The sequence below is a fragment of the Thalassophryne amazonica genome, chromosome 3 (genome assembly GCF_902500255.1).
Source record: "Thalassophryne amazonica chromosome 3, fThaAma1.1, whole genome shotgun sequence".
NCBI lineage: Eukaryota > Metazoa > Chordata > Actinopteri > Batrachoidiformes > Batrachoididae > Thalassophryne > Thalassophryne amazonica.
Window position 1 is genome coordinate 113,351,157 of NC_047105.1, and position 21,264 is coordinate 113,372,420.

At 39.5% G+C, this 21,264-nt stretch overlaps 1 protein-coding gene across 1 annotated transcript in view; it reads left to right on the plus strand.

Moving 5' to 3' along the window:
- plxnb1b (plexin b1b) overlaps nt 1-18,546 on the plus strand; it is a 366,021-nt gene extending 347,475 nt beyond the window's left edge. Inside the window, 9 exon segments of the mRNA XM_034167329.1 lie at nt 2,252-2,355; nt 6,414-6,498; nt 8,495-8,661; nt 9,750-9,910; nt 10,083-10,230; nt 12,683-12,747; nt 14,727-14,802; nt 15,938-16,012; nt 17,219-18,546. Coding sequence (XP_034023220.1) covers nt 2,252-2,355; nt 6,414-6,498; nt 8,495-8,661; nt 9,750-9,910; nt 10,083-10,230; nt 12,683-12,747; nt 14,727-14,802; nt 15,938-16,012; nt 17,219-17,323 — 986 coding nt within the window. The 3' untranslated portion in view covers nt 17,324-18,546.
- The last annotated feature ends 2,718 nt before the right edge of the window (nt 18,547-21,264 follow it).

Genomic DNA, 21,264 nt, shown 5'->3' on the forward strand with positions numbered 1-21,264 from the left:
TTTTTATTGAAAACTCAATGCTGGAATTATCAAGAGGTCTAGGTGGAGCAGTAAGAGGCCACTGCAGAGTCCAAATGTAAAAATCAACTCTAAATGAAAAAAAAAAACAACCTGTCCAGAATAATGCAGCTGTTTTCAGTGGAATTGAAAAAGGTTCACAACAGCAGTTAAAGCAAAAGTGCTCTCCTACACCAGAGGCAAAAACTTAAATTTATGTCAACAAAAAAGACAAACAAAAGACTGCCAAGGAATACTCCAGGCAAAGGTAGCTAAGGTGTGGTGCTCAAACAAGGTCAAAGGTCAGTAGTGGTTATCAACAGATTTAGCAGTTTCTCAGAAAAATAATCAGAAGGGAATACTCGCGGAGAGCAACAAAGGGCTACAACGACACATTCTGGCAAAGGTGTGCATGCAAGCAGGTCTTATTTCAGAACCTGATGAAGTCAGTGGTTACAGGTGGTGCCCAGGCTCACAGTGTAGCCCCAGAAGAAGTGCTTCACAGGCTGTCAGAGCCCTCAGCAGACAGAATGAGGGAGAAACCATTACACTGCTCTGATCGGACACCGCAGATGCACAACAGAGAGCAAAAGAGAAACCATTACAAAATGGGCAAAAATATATTTCTCCACTGGAGTGGACTAAGGATTTGAATTTGGTTTAGGTGTGAACTTGAGAGTTGTGCGGCCTTATTGGAACTGTGCACTCTGCCGACTGCCCATCTAGGGCGTAATGATGTGCGAGACTTGACAGAAGCAGCTCTCCTTGTAAACAAGGTGATTAGCTATTGCAATAAACTGATAAAATAGCATTTATAGTTTGACAAACTGGGTATGCTCCAAACCATTCTCACTTTGAGGTTTGTCAAGAGATGTTTTACTGTGCAGCTTGTATTTGTATTGTGTCATTAGCAGCTGCTCAGCAAACGTAAATTAAGTTCATTTTTATCTTGTAATTTTACAGCTTTTTCAGGATATTAGCTAAAAGAGAAAAGTAAGGTATCATTAGAATCTGCTCTGGCAAGAGAGGAGAAAACAAGGAAGTGAAAGTCCCATTTACTGTGCGTGTCTATAGAAATGCTCACCAAAAATGACCAGTAACAGAGGTACAAAATAAAATTCAGCACTGATACTCGCAGATTATCAGGAAAGTGGGTATTGTATGTCCTTGATTAAATTTATTTGTTTCAAACTGTGCTCACCACAGCCTGATGTGCGCACCTGTTAAACAACAGAGACTGTGATTGGTCACTTTTCTGGTTTCACTCCTCCCATCATATTTTAATAGTTTTTGCAGTGCGCCCACCGATTACATTTCGATCATGGATCAAATAGAGGAACATTTGGCAGAAAAGTCTGCCAAAATGACCAACTTTATAACATGGAGTCAGAAGAAGATGCTCAAATGACCCACAATTCATGGAGGGAAATTGTGCTGGTGTATGTAAATGGTATCCCACTGAAAATCTGATATAAGGAAAAACAATTTAATCTATTGTTTTAACATTACTGAATGTGGAGGTGAAGTCAACATTCTAAATAAGTTTAACCTTGTATTGTTTATTGATATGAATTGTGTTGAGGGTGAATGTTTTTAGCCAAGGTGTAGGTGAATTTATGGCTTCAGCTGTAGGTGCATTTGGGTTTACCAGTAATACTGGGCTTTGATTTAGTTTTATCACTGGTGTCCAAACCCTAAATTTTCAAGTAATATAGAATGTAAGAGTACAAATTTATGGTCTCAACTTTGTGTGCTACAAATTTAACACTATAGCAATTTACTGTTGGGTAAATTAATGAACACAAATAGGTCCTTGTTTGCATAAAATTAAATTGCAAATTAAAAAGTCTTGATGTTCAGTGTTTCATGAATATAAAAAGGAATATGAACTCAGGTGGAGTAACATTGTCAAACACCGCTAAGGGCCAAAAACTCAAATTTTCAAGTTAACAGAATTCTACAGGCAAACAGACATTGTCAGGATGCAGATCTTTATTATTATTATTATTATTATTATTATTTCATTCATAAATGCTCACAGCACGCAGTAGAGAAATGCCTAAAGTGTAGACCTGAATCTTTCACTGATCCGGCTTGAAATAAGACTTTTTTTGGCTTCACATTACATGTTGTCACATTTTCATTTTCTTAATCATTTAACTTCATGCCTTTTCATTCTGTGCAGAGAATGCACATGTGCTGCACCATCAAACACACACTGAAGTGATGAGATGCTATCTTTTGTTTTGCTCAGAGTGGAGGTCTGGTGTTGCTGGTCACCTTATCCTGTCAGACGAGGATCTGACATCAGTGGTCCAGGGCAACTGGAAACGCCTCAACACGCTGCAACACTACAAGGTCAGTGTTCCACTTTCGCAAACGCACACAGCACAGTTTTACACTTGGCTCAGTCCATCTGAAATCACCCAAGTTTTTGCAGGTCACCCCTCAGCCTTGTTTAACCAATTTCAGATGTTATTCCTGTTACAAAGTTACAGTGATATACCAAATATTAGGTCTGTATCTTGAAAAGTTTTAAAGTTATAGCCCTAGGAAATTTTAGGGTTTTTTTGGTCGCATTTTGCGAAAACGGTGTTTGTACCAACTTTAGACGTTAATTACTCGCTTGCTATTACATTCACAGATGTGGCGCTTCACACCCTGGGCTTACTTTTTGTGTAGAGTGGAAAAATGTAGTTAATTTTGGTCTATCTAGTGTGATCTGCTGTTCACAAAGGCCTGAAAAAGGTAGCAAGCCCAAAAATTGACATTCATATGATTCATATTTCTGATTGCTCAAAAATCAAAGAAATACACTAGCTATGGCAGTCTAATTTTTTGCACCATGATTTATGATGTGTGATGTGTTACAGCATATCTGTACAGTCAAATCATGAATCAGGTTGTTTGGAGCAAAATCTATAGTCATTAGAAACCTGCTAATTTTGAAGAAGCTTCAAAATATGACCATTTCTACACCCCAGATGGCAATATGGGTATTTGAGCATCATACTCATATTTTGCTATGTATTCTTGCATATCTCAAGATGATGTGTAGCAAATATGGTGTTGAGTCTAAGCTTCATTATAACCCTAGGAAATTTTGGTGACTTTTTCACATTCTGCGAAAACCATGTTTTGTACCAACTATAGACATTAATAACTCACTTGTTATTAGATTCACAGATGTGAAACTGCTGATTTTGGGGTAACCTTTGGTGTAGAGTGGGGAAATTGAGTCAGTTTTGGTCTGTCAAGTGTGATTTGCCTTCCACGAGGGCCTGAAATGGTAACAAGCCCATATCGTTCATTTGTCTGATAGCTCATAAATCAAAGAAATACACTAGATATGGCAGTCTAATTTTTGCACCGTGATTTATGGCCTAGTTAAAAAAAAATGAAGCCTAACTGCTGATTTGCACTGCATTTGTCATCAACAAGCCATTATTTTATTTAGCACCATCCAGATTTATCTGTGCGTTGCCTATAGCCTCTTTGACAGGTACTGAAAATTTCTTGGAGAAATTCTGCACGGTTCCAGAGATATGCACGAAATTTACCCCAAAAATAGCACTTTTTTCATCCATTGTGTGACATTGATATTTAGCATTATCACTTAAAGTTGGATGTTAAAGAAATAACCTTGTATTTTATCAGTTTGTTTGTTTGTGCTTCATACTAACACACAGTAATACATTTTTGTAAAGGTAGAAATGTCATTTCCTAGAAAAAACATCATGTTTCAAAAGCAAGGTAAAACTGTCGCAAGCGTAATGCTGAGAATAAGTCCTTGATTTATTTGTGTCAAAACCTTAGCTATATCTCCTACTCTGCTTCAGTAGAATAATTATATTACTTGTTCAATAATACCAGGAACTAATGGACAGAATTTCTTTGTTTCAGGCTTCTGCAGACTAAAGAAGATACAGTAGTGTTCAGAATAATAGTAGTGCTGTGTGACTAAAAAGATTAATCCAGGTTTTGAGTATATTTCTTATTGTTACATGGGAAACAAGGTACCAGTAGATTCTCACAAATCCAACAAGACCAAGCATTCATGATATGCACACTCTTAAGGCTATGAAATTGGGCTATTAGTAAAAAAAAAGTAGAAAAGGGGGTGTTCACAATAATAGTAGTGTGGCATTCAGTCAGTGAGTTCATCAATTTTGTGGAACAAGCAGGTGTGAATCAGGTGTCCCCTATGTAAGGATGAAGCCAGCACCTGTTGAACATGCTTTTCTCTTTGAAAGCCTGAGGAAAATGGGAAGTTCAAGACATTGTTCAGAAGAACAGCGTAGTTTGATTAAAAAGTTGATTGGAGAGGGGAAAACTTATACGCAGGTGCAAAAAATTATAGGCTGTTCATCTACAATGATCTCCAATGCTTTAAAATAGACATAAAAACAGAGACGCATGGAAGAAAATGGAAAACAACCATCAAAATGGATAGAAGAATAACCAGAATGGCAAAGGCTCACCCATTGATCAGCTCCAGGATGATCAAAGACAGTCTGGAGTTACCTGTAAGTGCTGTGACAGTTAGAAGACACCTGTGTGAAGCTAATTTATTTGCAAGAATCCCCCACAAAGTCCCTCTGTTAAATAAAAGACATGTGCAGAAGAGGTTACAATTTGCCAAAGAACACATCAACTGGCCTAAAGAGAAATGGAGGAATATTTTGTGTACTGATGAAAGTAAAATTGTTCTTTTTTGGGTCCAAGGGCCGCAGACAGTTTGTGAGACGACCCCCAAACTCTGAATTCAAACCACAGTTCACAGTGAAGACAGTGAAGCATGGTGGTGCAAGCATCATGATATGGGCATGTTTCTCCTACTATGGTGTTGGGCCTATATATCGCATACCAGGTATCGTGGGTCAGTTTGGATATGTCAAAATACTTGAAGAGGTCGTGTTGCCTTATGCTGAAGAGGACATGCCCTTGAAATGGATGTTTCAACAAGACAATGACCACAAGCACACTAGTAAACGAGCAAAATCTTGGTTCCAAACCAACAAAATGAATGCCTTGCAGATGTATAACCACAGTTTTTCATGATTTCTTCACAACTAAATACTAGTTTAGTGATTCACATGATTGCTAAAAAAAGCACTTTGAACATAATAGTTTTGAGTTTGTAGCGTCAACAGCAGATGCTGCTATTATTGTGAACACCCCCTTTCTACTTTTTTTTTACTGATAGCCCAATTTCATAGCCTTAAGACTGTGCATATCATGAATGCTTGGTCTTGTTGGATTTGTGAGAATCTACTGAATCTACTGGTACCTTGTTTCCCATGTAACAATAAGAAATATACTCAAAACCTGGATTAATCTTTTTAGTCACATAACACTACTATTATTCTGAACACTACCGTACCTCCAACTGTTGTCGCAAGCGTTACACTCTAGCACATAATAGTATATATGCACTGATTTTTTCTAGAAATGACTGAACTGAGACCAATAGAAATATTGAAACTCTGATATATAACCATACCTAAATACGTACATGGTAAAAATATGAATTTGATGCTCAGTTACCCTCATTGCCATCTGGGGTCCAGAAAATGGTCACATTTTGAAGCTCATTCAAAATTAGCATATTTCTAACAACTATAGATTTTGCGCCAAACAACCTATTTTATGATTTCACTGTATAAATATGCTTTACCACATCATAAATCATGTTGCAAAAAAATTGGCTGCTATAGCTAGTGTATTTCTTTGATTTTTGAGCAATCAGATATATGAACAATATGTCTAATTTGGGACATTTTCAAGCCTTCGTGTAAAGCAGATCACACTAGATAGACCAAAAGCAACTCAATTTTCCCTTTTTTTTTCCCCATTTGGTGTAGCCCTAAATGAGCAGTTTCACATCTGTGAATCTTATAGCGAGTGAGTTATTAATGTCTAACGTTGGTACAAAACAGTTTTTGCAAAATGTAAAATACAGTAAAATTTGCTCCGCTGTAAGGAAGCTTAGACTCAACACCATATTTGCACGTCAGCTTACGCACATTGCCATCTGGGGTGCAGACCTGTGAAGCTAACAACAAGCTAGTTATTAACATCTGCAGTTCGTACAACCACCATTTTTGCAAAATGTGAAAAGTTCACCAAAATTTCCAGGGGCTGTAACTTCAAAACCTTTCAAGATACAGACCTAATATTTCATCCTAACTTTGGAATGTATTTCATCCTAACTTTGGAATGTGAGTGACATATCGAATAGACAGAACAGGGCTGAGGAGTGACCTGGGAAATATTTTTAAAACTGGGTGATTTGACATGAAATAACCCATTTCAGTAAAATGTTGCAGAGAGGTGATATATTTGACATAATAAAAGGAAAATAACATTTGTTGCTGTTATATAATATTGCTGGATATCTGTTATTTTGTCATCAGGTCCCAGATGGTGCAACAGTGGCGCTGGTCCCTCGCCACACCAAACACATTCACCATGATAACCATGACTATGTGGCAGGGGAAAGTGAGTGCTTTTACAGCAGATGCTAAATCACTTTATACATTGTCCACATTATTGGATTTGATGTCATGATATTTTCAAACTTTTTTATTATTTTATTTTTTGGCAGTACCAATATATTCAGTTCACTTTTTACATTTCATTGAATTAATCCATAACTGTCATTGTGATGGCTGATTTCCAGCAGATGCAAACATAAAACATAATAACAGTTGTGTCTACCGTAAATGTATCAATTTAACATTGGCCTCCAAGTGCTGTTTTCTATGAGCTACAAACCACACCCTCACAACCTTGGTGCAGACAGTGAGCTCTGTGCTGTACAAAATTTTGGATTTATTTTCAGGCTTTATGTTGCACTGGAGTATTGCATCTGGCCAAAAACACATCATAAAGGACAAGTCTTTTGTTTGTTTTGTTGTTGTTGTTGTTTTTTTTTACACCAGTCTGTAAGTCACATTTACTTTTAAAATGTGGTGATATTGCTTCATGCAACAAGAAGCAACATTAATTTAACTGTTGCATTTTTATGTTATTTTTCACTCTGTTAGTGAGCAGAAGTTAATTGGATAATTAGTTTTACTGTATGAGGCACAAAGAACTTAAGAGTAAGATGCTTCTTGTCACTGCTGAACCGACAAAAATATCTGTTCAGAGCTAAACGTGCACCTTTCCCTCCCAAAATGTGATTAAATGCTTTAAAAGTCCTATACATTTTTTTTACATTACCTTAGTCTACCTGTCCTGCTCATTGTGCTGCAACTGTCCAGCAAAGTGCAAACAAGTGGAGAGCAGGGCTGTATGAAGGTTATTCCCCATCTTTATTCGAGAGCATATTAAAGTTGTTCCCTCTCTTAAGAGTGTGGTTTTTCAGTCTGTGAGCATGATTTAATTAATTCACTTGGTCTTTAAGACCCAGCACGTCATCCTCATTCAGGTCTTCTTCTTGGCAGTTGGCATCCAGCTAAACAGCGCATTGCTGCCACCTTCTGCTCCAGAGTGTGGCTCAGACAGCACCTCATTCAAATCAGTATACAGGAGCAGCTTGTCTCACGTGTAGACAGTGCCATCTTGTGACCGTAGATGGCAATGCAGTACTTTTTGACAAATCATCACTTCAAAATACAACTCTCAGGACTAGCCCAAAAATACCCGCATACAGTCCAGAAAATGCAGTAATCATTAACTTGAACTTTAGTCAATGCCATCCTTTTGAACCAAATTAACGAGGCTGACAAACACAGTCAGCTGACTGGTAAACTGGTCTACAGCTATAATTTTTCTTAACTTGCAGAAATGGGTGTTTCTGTACAAAAAAATGAGTATCTGCATATTCACAATCTGAGTTGTCTTTTTGGCTCTCATGTCAGAGGTAAAAGTAAAACAACGTGGTTGCGTTTCTCGTCTCCCTCATCTTATGGGAACATTAAAAACATTAAGTCATTTCAAGATGTGAACAATGAAATGCAAAGTGATTCTCTGCTTCAGTGTTGCTCCTGTCGCTCAGAGCAGTCTGAAGAGAAATTTTAAAATTTGCTGTGGGTTAAAAGCTTTAATAACCCAAATAGATTACATTTCCCATAATGCATTTTCCATTCCCCTTATGTATTTCAGCAAATCAGGATACATTTGCATGTCTTCAATGATGAAAACATGCTCACATTGCTCTCTGTATTTTTAGGAGAAGCATGCATGTCGCATTTGATTTTTATTAGTCACCTTATCTGTCAAGATCATCGGTAGAAATATTCACATCAGCAGGTGCCTTGAATTAACTTTGTAAAGGCCGATACCGATGACATTTAAACGCATGCTCTGCTTTCATTTATACTGTTTGCTTACTATGTATTCAGCGTCTGTAACTTTTCAGAGGTCCCTATTCCTTAGAAAATTAAAAACTGAAATTATGTAGCTACATGTCTGTCTCAGGGTGATGTGGGGCGGCGCCGCTCACCCAACTGTTATAGCTAAATGTTTAAAATATCTGTGACCCACACAGAGACACCGATGCTGGAGGATGCTGATGAAGGTGGAGTGAGGCTTTGGCATCTGGTGAAGGCCAGTGAAGAGCCTGAACTCCCCAAACATCGCCGAGGCAGTCTGAGGGAGCGAGAAAGGGCCAAGGCTATCCCTGAAATTTACCTGACCCGCCTCCTGTCCATGAAGGTACACATTACATCATATCACACATACATTCATACATATCATTGTGAACACATCTTGTACTGTTGGGGAATAGGGAAAAAAATGTACCTCAGAAAATTACATTTGTCATAATAATCTCCTATTAACATTTTGGTTAAAAAAACAAACTTTTTTTAATAAATGTTTATAGATACATTGTCGCTAAAATGTTTGGACACATTGAATGGGACGGTGTGTCCAAACCTTGGACTGGTAGTGTGGCACTGAATAATCTGGTACTAATTACAGAAAAAATGGAGGTTTGTTTGGTTTACTTTTGCACAGTTAATTTCAAATCATTGATGTTTAGAGATTAAAGTTTTCTAGAAATTGCCAGATTCCTGGATGTGGAAGCAGCACTATTTCAACCGATGCATTTGAAATCATGAACCATAGTTAGCTTTAGCGTATGCAATTAGCGTTTTCTTTAATACGGCCCGTCAATCAAATGTGCCACGTCAGTATAACTGTGTCAGCTGTAAACAAACATGTTCCTCACATCTGAAACACCAGTAATAAAAACAAAAATGAAAATGACTTTTTATCCATTATCACAGTAAAATAGTGTATTTTCAGTCATTATTTGTTGTGGGCCTCTAGGCAGGGAAGCTTTGTGCAGTGCAAAGGGTTCCCGGATCAAGGTTCCACCTGCCCATTCTCCATGTAATGTGGAGTTGCGTCAGGAAGGACATCCATTGTTTAAAAAAACTAAAAAAAAAACTTAAGGGACTTCGTAGTTGATATGAACCTTTGTCAGTAGTTTTCATTTCTCTTTTTGAAATTTCTCTGAAAAGTAATATATTAAAAACTCCTACAACCAAACCTGCATTCATAAGTTTATAATGTGTTTATTTTCTTTCCGATTATCAAGAAAAGGTGCATATTTCTTTCTAGAATGTCTTATATGAATTTATTAAATCATTTGAAGAAGTGCAAAATGATGAATACCTCTTCTGTGAATAAAAGTTTTTTGTTTCCATTGCAGAACAGTTTTAAAATATGTGTGTAAAGTGTGTGAGGATCTGATTCTGTCAGTTCTTCAGCTCTGTGTTCCCCATGTTGTTCTGCAGGGAACGTTGCAGAAGTTCGTGGACGATCTGTTCACGGTGATCCTCAGCACCAGTCGACCTGTCCCTCTGGCTGTTAAATACTTCTTTGACCTGCTGGATGACCAAGCGGGACAACACGGCATCACCGACCCAGAGACCATCCACATTTGGAAGACCAACAGGTCACACAGCAACACATCTATGGACGTGGAGAGTTTAAAAAACAGACCGTTACAAGCTGTTACTCAGATAAAACCTTTTGTAGATACTTTTGTAATAAAGAATAAATGGGTTGGTGCATGGTGAATGTAGAAGTGAAAACCAGTCCTGTTGTCTTTGTATTTCTTTCTGCAGTCTGCCCCTGCGTTTCTGGATCAACATTGTGAAAAACCCTCAGTTTATTTTTGACGTCCAGGCATCAGACCATGTGGACGCCGTCCTCTCAGTCATCGCTCAGACCTTCATGGACTCCTGCACCATTGCTGAACACAAGCTGGGACGGGTGAGGCTCAGGGCTATGAGGTGTAAAGAAAACTACATCCTAGGACAGCTCTTAAAAAGTGAAACCAAAATGTCTTGCGCACCCTTGTGGCTGGTTACATTATAGGTCACTCACCACACCTCCACCATGTAATTCAGTAAGTCCGGTCAGCTCTGGGAGCATGTAGTGCATCACCGCTTTCGCCACACCACGGAGCCATCTTGAGACCTGGATGACAACCACCCACGCAGACAACCAGTCCATCCCCAACTCATGAAATTAACCATCTATCTGCTGGGGCCAGTTGAAATGTGGCTGCGTCCTCAGTCTTCTCTAGCCACTGGGGTTCTCAACACTGAGGGACGAACACGCTGTATCATACCCAGCGATACGCACCACATGACCAAAACGTCATAGCTGATGCTCTTTCGCCAAGCAATGACACAGAGTCAATGCAGTGGGATGCAAGGATGCTCCAAAAAAAGACCACTGCCAAAGACATGCATTTGTCACCTTCTCACATGGGTCTGATTATTCATCAGTTTAGTTTTTAAATGTTATAGTTGTGAGTGATAATAGAGGTGGTGGCCAAGCATTTAAGTGTGCTTGTTTCAAGTGCAGAAGGTTCCCGGCTCCAGGTCACTCCTGCCCATTCTCCATGTAATGTGGCATCGCGTCAGGAAGGACATCCTGTGTAAAACTTGTGCCAAATCAACATGCAGGCTATGATTTACTAAATAATTGTTCATGGTAGAAAAGTTAAAGTCTTAATTAGAGCAGTTTGGACTGTTTTTCCTGTATCAGCTTTTCAAATGATGCACTCAGATGATGAATTTTGCAGCAGTAGTTGCTCATACAGGTCGGCCTGTAGTATGTGTCAATTACATAAGAGTTGGACTATCAAAATATAGACGGGTTTAATTGCTTTAGGCTACCTGTCCGAGTCCTTGAACAAGACACTTCATCTGTATTAGCTTAGTCCACCCAGCTGAAACAGGTACCAACCTTGGCTCGGAATGTAGCCTGTGATGAATTGGCATCCTGCCCAGGAGGAATTATAGGGAATCATAATCTGTGAATAAGCGCTGGCCTGATGGGCCCCGGGGCCTGCATCAGACTTTCTTCTGCCTGTAAATAATGCTTTGTATATCATTTTTAATTTACTTGGAATGGTTTCCTTGTCTTTTTTAAACTTTATTTTGAATTCATTATTGGGGAATTTGACACTCTGTTGGTCTTTCAGGTGAAAGTAGTTGATGGTCACAAATGAAGTTGACTAACATCCTGCTGCATCAAAACTGCTGCAAATACTTATCCGTATAGTTTGCATTGCCTTCCCTTCAAATAAACTGTTGTTGTAGTCACTATTCAACCTAGACTCATTAAAATAACTTACTAAGCCAGTTAGCTTGGCTAGTTAGCATGTAGCTGTGAGCTCCTAATTAGTTCAGTCTGCACAGATGAAATCTGTTGTTGTGTCATAAGTATGAACAGGTGTCTAACAGTAGATTTTCAGCAGAAATTGGTACGTGGACAACTCCTGCCTGATGTCACCCATACGTTTTCTATAGAGACCTGGAACAGCCGATATGAAGCCCATATCTGGGTGTCGCCATGTTGGCGGCAGCAGCATCGCTGCTTCTTTCTACTTCATAATGAACTCAATCATGCATAAAGGGGTGGGGTGGGGGGTGCTTGATGTATGACCAAAGAAACCTAAATACACACCTCTCGTCAAGTCCAAACTTAGGCTAACAGGCTGACCCTTATTCAGGTGTTCATTAAAACCTATTTTGGGGACTGTGCAGTGGTTCTCCTAATGATTTGCGCTGGTGTGGATATTAAAAGTTCCAAGCTGCTTATTTCGTCAGTAGTTGTGCATTAATGGTGCGTAATAGATCAGGCTATCAAAGTGCTAACGCCTTTAGTGTACAACATTAAATACCACAAATACTGCAGCAGGGACGTCTTAGATGATCCGTTAGGACATTTCACCACACAGCAAGCCATATTATTCCAGGTGTTTGTAATAAAACATTCCAAACTAAACAGAAACAGCCTCCACAACAGCTAGCAACCACTGCCAGCGGACTCTGAGATACAGATGCTATAAGAGACGGAGATACTCTACTGAGCCGCTGTCACTCAAAGCAACCACGCATCTTATTATACAGAACTTTATGACTTAAAAAATCCTAAACTAAGAATTTAGGGGGAAAAAAATCAGATATCATGGTGGAGGAAACTATCAAGACCAAAACTGTTTTTGTACCAGGCTGGAAGCAAGTTTATTTCTGCTCTAAAGTTGGACATTTTAACTTGGACTCTTATGGGAAGGTGCTGTGTTTTGGAGCCAGCCTCAAGCAGCCAGTCAAGGAACTGCAACGTTTTCTTCTTCTGGTTGTGCTTCATCTGAGACCATCAAAATTTACCACTTGGCAGCAACTTGTCCTTTTTTTCTGTGTTGTGACAGGACTCTCCCATCAACAAGCTGCTGTATGCACGAGACATTCCTCGTTACAAGCAGATGGTAGAAAGGTTGGTTTGTTTTTAAATATGTCTGATCACAAAATAAAAACTTTATAACTACTTCATCAGAATGAGACAAACTGTAGGTAAAACATGACATTTGCAGTACAATTTCCAGATTTGTAAGTGGATACTATCAGGCGTGGCACAAACTAGGAAATGACGTGAGTAATCTAAATAGCGAGAAACAAGAAGATTAAAGATAATAATCAAAACTAGAACCAAACTGATAAAATATAAAAGTAAATGCCATAATCGATAATAAGGTGGCAACATAAATAAGACTACACCGAAAATAAATGAATGAAACATCCAAACCAGAGAGTACAGAATAATGTCATAAATAAAACAAACTGATAAACAGAGAATGCAATAAATAACAAACGGAATATAATCAGATAAGAAATACTTGAAGATAAATAATAACCAAAACCTGTGACTAAAGCATAATACAGTAAATGTGATAAACAGAATTAAAGTAAGACTAAAGCAACATAAAAGGACCAAGACTGAAAGCAAACAATAAATAATAAAGCAAAACTATATACGTGGCCAGCAAATGATACACAGAAGAGAAACAAAACCAGAACCAGAAAACAGAACTAAGACAACTGGCCCTAAAGAGCCGGATCATGACAGATACGAGTATTTTATATGAAGGAGCAATCAGCACTGTCATACAAAAACAAAATGAATTATTGTTTTAAAAATGTTTTGAGCACTTCTCTAAATGAATGTGAGACAGTCCACTGAAAGAGTTTCATTCTCTGTATTGATACAGATGTACAATATCATTAAGCGGCTTTTCATTACCCCCCAAATTGTGAAAATTGAAGTAGCACTTTTAAAATACACTTAATGGGAACACTTGTTTGTTTTTTTTTTTAAGAAAGCTCAAATATTGCAAAACAATATTACACTCTCAGATTATTTGAAAAAGCCTTATTTGAAAAATTGCAATGCAACAATTTTTCTGTTGTTACAGGTCACATGACATTCTAAAATGCATGACACAGTATGTGTGGAAGAACACATCAAATAAGAGAGAGCTTGTTAAACATAAGAGATGACATTATGACAATGTTGGATTTAATTTGTTTTTAAACAATGAAATGCCAAAATTTTGCTGGACTTACTGATCCATCAGTAAGTCCAGCAAAATATTGACTATTAGAATTACAGTTATTAGGAGAGCCTGAATAGAATGACACCTATCACATGGTGACAAAACCCAGCAATGGCATTCAGTGACTAAATAGAAATGACATTTCATTTCACAGTTTTTTTTTTTTTTTTTTTTTTGTCAACATTCATTAAATATTGCACATATCTGTCAGCCACACAGTGTTCAAATAAAATATATGAAACAGTGTCTGCAGTTTTCTAATTTTACACAGTCCACAACAGAATAACACTTAAAAAAAAATCAAGTTATTCAAATCAAATTATTAGGATGTTAATATTACTAAAATGACTGAATATACTATTCCATTTAATGTTAAACAAAACCGCTTTAGATTATAAATTCAAAAAATAAACTGAGCAAAATATTCTCATTGTTTTTATACTTTTTCAGTTCCTTCATCTACATTTACTATCCAGTATTAACCAAACCACTGCAAAAAAGTTTAGTTTGTATAAACATTAATGTAAATGTAAGATTAGATTTTCTGTTTAGCTTCAGATGTGACAGTTTTGCTGCTGTGAAACCTTGTAATCAAATTCAAAAAGCTGGAAAACGCTTGCACTGCTGGACCGAGCGGTAAACGGAAAAGGATCTCATAATCAAACCTTCCCAGCAACAGCAAAACCAACAACCACTAAACTGTGTGTCCTTTACAGCAGCGCATTTCTCATCATACACAGAGGTGCGTTTTTTCTGCCACAGTGTTGTATCGTTGTGATATGACAGTGGCCGTTTTGTATAAACTATGAATATTAGCCTTGTAAAGTAGGTCTAATTTTTTATTTTTCATTTTTTTCTGTAGGTACTATGCTGATATCAGACAGACCATCTCAGCCAGTGATCAGGAGATGAACTCTGCTCTGGCTGAACTGTCCAGGGTGAGCAGAGCCCCATTTCAGTCATTTAATAGTGTCTCATCCATTAAACTCTGCCTACAGCCACCACGAAAGCTGAGTGTGCACACGCAGGCACAAAATGTTCTTTTGGCTGCAGTACAAAGCCGTGTGCATGGTTTTCTGTTATGTTATTTATACTAGCAAACCAAAATAACATAATGAATATTAAAGGATTATTAACTGAGCCCGAGGTCTGTACGAGAAAATATCACACTGAGGTGTAGACAGTACGGACCAAGCGTTAGTGAAGTCCGTGCAAAAAACACAGAGGTCTGATATTTTCCTGTACAGACCAAGCAAGCAAGGTTAATAATTTGTTTATTTTATATATATATATATATATATATATATATATATATATAGCTGGTTTGCTTTCAGTCTGTGTTTTTTTTTTTTTTTACCCCAATGCTGTTTAGATATTTATGGAGTATGTTCATGTCTGACTTGGTTTTTCAAATCGTGTTTTTAGCTTTTTGGAATGTGATACGAGTTCTGGACCAATTGTCATGGTAACCGATCTGATATGAAAATCCGCCAATCAGAGCGTGCGTAGCATCGCAGCCATATAATAAGATTTGATACACACTCAGTTATTTACAGTGCGGGTTGCGAAGTATAAATTGTAGATATTAATATAGATTGTGTGTGTGTGTGTGTGTGTGTGTGTGTGTGTGTGTGTGTGTGTGTGTGTGTGTGTGTGTGTGTGTGTGTGTGTGTGTGTGTGTGTGTGTGTGTGTGTGTGTGAGAACAGAAATAATAAAAAAAATTCTCTGCTTTTTGTGTTACATTTCCTGTTATTCAGTTATATTAGTACATATCAGATTTTTTTCTTTAAAAATGTGTGTACACATGGTATATATATATGTGTATATATATATATATATATATATATATATATATATATATATATATGTATATGTATATATGTATATGTATGTATATATATATATATGTATGTGTGTGTGTGTGTGTGAGAGCTACACTCAGTCTCAAATGTGCTTCCTTTACAAGTGGTAGTTTGTGTGTGGGGAGGGGGATGCATGCAGTGTTTTTGTGTGTGCACATTATTTACTTGTTTACACTACATGAAGTGATGTCTAACCGGTTTGTGTTTTAGAACTACTCTGGAGAGTTGAACTACTTGGTGGCACTGCATGAGTTGTACAAGTACATCAACAAATACTATGACCAGGTATGTTTATCTCTCAGCCTGTTTTTGCAGCAGTGGGTGAGTTTATGGGCATGGGGAGGTGATGGTCGAGAGGTTACAGAGGTGCGCTTGTGACCACAGGATTCATGTCAAACCAGGAAAATCATGAAGGTCACTTATGCAAGGTCCTTATTCCCAAAATGCTCCTGGTGTGCAGTTGAGTGCCTTCTATGGCATCACCCTGACATCAGAGTTGCACCAGCACATCATATCAAAGCTTCAAGTGCAGCGGTGCATTACATTAAAGTTAGGACTGCAGCAGTGCATCATATTTAAGGTAGGTGTTCAGTGGTGCATCATATTAAAGCTCAGAGTGCGACGGGGCATCATATTAAAGCTTATGGTGCGACGGGGCATCATATTAAAGCTTATGGTGCGACGGTGCATCATATTAAAGTTTATGGTGCGACGGTGCATCATATTAAAGCTTATGATGTGACGGTGCATCATATTAAAGCTCAGAGTGCGACGGGGCATCATATTAAAGCTTATGGTGCGACGGGGCATCATATTAAAGCTTATGGTGCGACGGTGCATCATATTAAAGTTTATGGTGCGACGGTGCATCATATTAAAGCTTATGATGTGACGGTGCATCATATTAAAGCTTATGGTGCGACGGTGCATCATATTAAAGCTTATGGTGTGACGGTGCATCATATTAAAGCTTATGGTGCGACGGGGCATCATATTAAAGCTTACGGTGTGACGGGGCATCATATTAAAGCTTACGGTGCGACGGGGCATCATATTAAAGCTTACGGTGCGACGGGGCATCATATTAAAGCTTACGGTGCATCATATTAAAGCTTATGGTGCGACGGTGCATCATATTAAAGCTTATGGTGCGACGGTGCATCATATTAAAGCTTATGATGTGACGGTGCATCATATTAAAGCTTATGGTGTGACGGTGCATCATATTAAAGCTCAGAGTGCGATGGGACAATAGCAAATAAGCAGATACATACATTGCATTGAAAATGGCATTCTTTAGGAAAACATCCATCTGTGCTTATATGCGTTCGTGTCTTATTTGCTCTGAAACATGAGCTGTATTTGGTGTATATTTCATTGTCTGATGAGACCATGAGCTTTTTCTCAGGGGCAACGTGTTGTCTGGTTTATATTGCGTCATTTCTGCTTTACGGGATAATGCACCTTATTTTTCTGTTTGTCTTCTGGCAGATCATCACAGCGCTGGAGGAGGACACCACGGCTCAGAAGATGCAGCTCGGCTACAGGCTTCAGCAGATCGCTGCTGCTGTGGAGAATAAAGTCACAGACTTGTGACAGCAAACACCACCTGGTGGAACCACAGCAAACAGGGCGGAGCTAAATGAAGAGCTTTGTGCACTGCAGGTGGAGCTGAGATGGCAACATGTGGAAAGATGCTCTGTTTGAGGAACTGCAGGAAGAAAAAACAGCTGTCTGGTTTTGGGCGAAAAGTACACATTTTTTTCATCAACATGAATTTTATAAATAATTTTTGAAGTTCACACCCAGAACCTCCTGATCAGTTTTTTTTTTTATGTTAAGAATTGATTGATCCTGTACACTATGTGGAAGCAGAGGAGCCAAAAATACGAAAACTACAACACAACAAACCCCTGAGCAGACACTGTGCCGGTTAACAATAACTTTGTTCAGACTACTGGAGAACTTCTGAATCTGTATCTTTATTCCACAGCCGTGATATGTTTGCCAGTGGTTCCACTGTTTGCTAACCTGAAGACTGACGTTAGGATTTTGCGTCGACGTTTTCCCTCTGACTTGTGTGCTCAATGCTGCTCTGTGAACAGCACCATATTTCTTTGTTATTGTCCAGAGTGTCACATCTTCTGTTTGGTTGTTAGTACAAAATAACGGACAGATTATTTATTGTAATAACATTTCTGATATTTTGAGTAGTCGTCGTCTGTGGTATTTTAAAAACAGGCGGTTGATCTTCAGGCTGATTTTGTGTCTGTAAAGCAGTAACTGGTCAGAGTGTTTGTCTGGTAAACAACTGCGTCTGTTAGCTTCACTCATCACTCAGCCGTTTGCAGGAGCAGCAGCTGGTACGTGCATGCGCACATGCACGCACAGTGGATTCAGGCCCTGCTCCCTCGCTCACTCCTCTGCTCCGTGAAGCTGCTGATTGGAGCATTTTTAAGAAACTTAAATCTGACCGTTTTACACTCATTCGTGTTTATGTCTGTTGTCTGAAAGTCAGCGGACAGACCAAACAAAAGTCTTCCATCAAGACTGTTGTCTGCGTGAAGTATGTTTCTGGTGCACGCCACGGCAACTTGTGTTGTTTGTGCATGTTCTTTTCTCGGCTGTGGTTTAAGGTTACGAACACCACTGCTACTTTGGTACGTGATGTAAAATTGTGGATGCACAGTTCTGGTACGAGACACAAGGTGTCGCTGTTGGTGCCGCACTTCTGCTGAGACGTTTGACATTGATTATTATTGATTCTGGCTGATAAGGCTTCCCTGACACTTTCCACATACAAACCCATGTGTGTGTGAGGTTTGTTGAAGACTGACGTGGTTTCCAGCTGATGAGCAAACACTGGTACCATTTCCAAAATCATCTTATGTTTTGATACTCTATACTAATAAGAAAATTGGAATGAAATCAGACAAACCTCATGTGTAACCGGGGTGAATGTTTTACTGCCTGGACCAGCTGTATTAGAAGCTGCTTTAAGTGGGTGGGACTGAGTTTTTAATAAACATTTGTTGCTAATTTTGCGAGTTAATTTTTCCGCAGTTGGCACTATGTGGCTTCATTTTAGACAAACTCAATTTATAATGCACAGGTGTAGATGTGAGCGATCAATAAAATAAATCTCAAAGTCACAGTCAAGACGTGTGTGTTTTGACTTGGAGCTATTTTATTATGCAAGACGCACACCTTATTGCAGCAAAAAGGGAACTGCATCCAGATTAGGTGACTGGTGTCAGAATTACAGCGCTTTTTGTGGGTGGCCCTCGATTTTTAATGAACACAAACACACACAAAAAGGAAATATGCATGTTTACATGAAGCCTGATAGCTGGACCAGTTATGAACCCGAACAGACCTGCCTCAAAATGGTCCCGTCCAGGCATTTTCATTTGAAGCTAAAATACTTGAAGTGGTCATGAAATAATTCTTCATGTCTCATTCTGTCATCACAGTCTTCAGATTATACAGCAGGTTGATTTTGGAGTGTGTCCACCCGTCCCTTTGTAGCTGATGCGCTCATTATGATATATTTGCATTATGTGATTTCATTCTGGGGGGGGGGCATGACAGTTATACAGGAACCATACATGGAACCTGGATTTGAGTTTACCACACAGCCCACAAGACTTACAAAGGGAACTACACAAAAAGTCCTGGAATTTTTATTGCCCATTTGACATGTAATTTCTCTCAAACAAAAATTCAGCTTTCAGTTCTAATGTTCTGTAAAATTTTAATGTCCAAACGTATGCAAAGCTAACCGACGCTGTTTTTATTGCCAGGTCTTGGTTCAGCATATCGGAGTATAACCTGTAGGTTTACCGTGACGTAAATGACACAGAAGCAACTAATGATTGGTGTAAACAGACGATCACGTAATGTGTCGGAGGGAAAACTGTCGGTGTTGTTAGGTTGTGTAAATGTGGCGATGTAGAGCAGGCTCTGCAAGGAGCAATTATAAGGATGTTTCTTATTCTCTCTGTTCATATCATTGTACATAATGATTTTAACTCTAATTGTAGTTATTCAACCTGTTTAATAAGAAAAAGTACAAATTCTGACTGATGGTGTAATAAAGTATTCATAAAGTCGTACCTTTGCTTTCGGACAGACTGAAATGTGTTTGTAGCATTCCCCCCCCCCCCCAGCGTGTATACACGTGGTCAGTCTGTCGTAAAGCACAGACTGAGGCGTTTAAACAACACTCGTCCTTCCAGAAGTTTCCTCCTTGTCTCCACACAGGTTCTCTAAGGCTCATCCTCAGAAACCTCTGAGTTCTTTGGTCACCTTTTAAACAGTTTTCAGTTCTAGGAACGGTTGTGGTTGATTCATTCGTGTTCCACTAAAGCCGGCCCCTCGCTACAGGTGGATGTGATATAAATGCACGTTTTTCCAGGATTGTGCAGAATCACAAGCTAAACTGCAGCATGTGACACAGAACAACTGTTGTGACAGTCTGAGACCGCAGTGCAGCGGTTAGAGCATGTTCACAACATCTGCTATGCGACTGCTGCTGTATTTCCTGTATTACATCTTACCGGCATTGTATAAGCTTACAGAGTGATTACAAGTAGATGCATATGGGTGCACAGGTGTGCACGCACACATACAGACACTGTTGTTGAAACCCCAAACAAGAACACTTGAAAGAATTTCCATCCATCCATCCATTTTCTTCCGCTTTATCTGGAGTTGGGTCGCGGGGGCAGCAGCTCAAGCAAAGCTGCCCAGACCTCCCGATCCACACACACCTCCCCCAGCTCCTCCGGGGGAACCCCAAGGCGTTCCCAAGCACACCAAGAGATGTAGTCCCTCCAGTGTGTCCTGGGTCTTCCCCGGGGCTTCCTCCCAATGGAACGTGCCCGGAACACCTCTCCAGCAAGGCCTCCAGGGGGCATCCGGAAAAGATGCCCGAGCCACCTCAACTGACTCCTTTCGACATGGAGGAGCAGCAGCTCGACTCTGAGCTCCTCCCGAGTGACCAAGCTCCTCACCCTATCTCTAATGGAGCGCCCAGCCACCCTGCGGAGGAAACTCATCTCGGCCGCTTGTACTCGCGATCTTGTTCTTTCGGTCATGAGCCAAATCTCATGACCATAGGTGAGGATCGGAACGTAGATCGATTGGTAAATCGAGACCTTTGCCCCCCTACTCAGCTCTCTCTTCACCATGACGGTCCGATATCACTGCAGACGCTGCACTGATCCATCTATCGATCTCATGCTCCATCCGTCCCTCACTCGTGAACAAGACCCTGATATACTTAAACTCCTCCACTTGAGGCAAGGACACACCACTGACCTGAAGAGGGCAAAGCACCTTTTTTTTCCGGTCGAGAACCATGGCCTCGGATTTGGAGGTGCTGGTTTTCATCCCGGACGCTTCACACTCGGCTGCAAACCGCCCCAGTGCACGCTGAAGGTCCTGATTTAATGAAGCAAACAGAACCACATCATCCGCAAACAGCAGAGACGAGATTCTGCGGTTCCCAAACCAGACCCCCTCTACACCCTGGC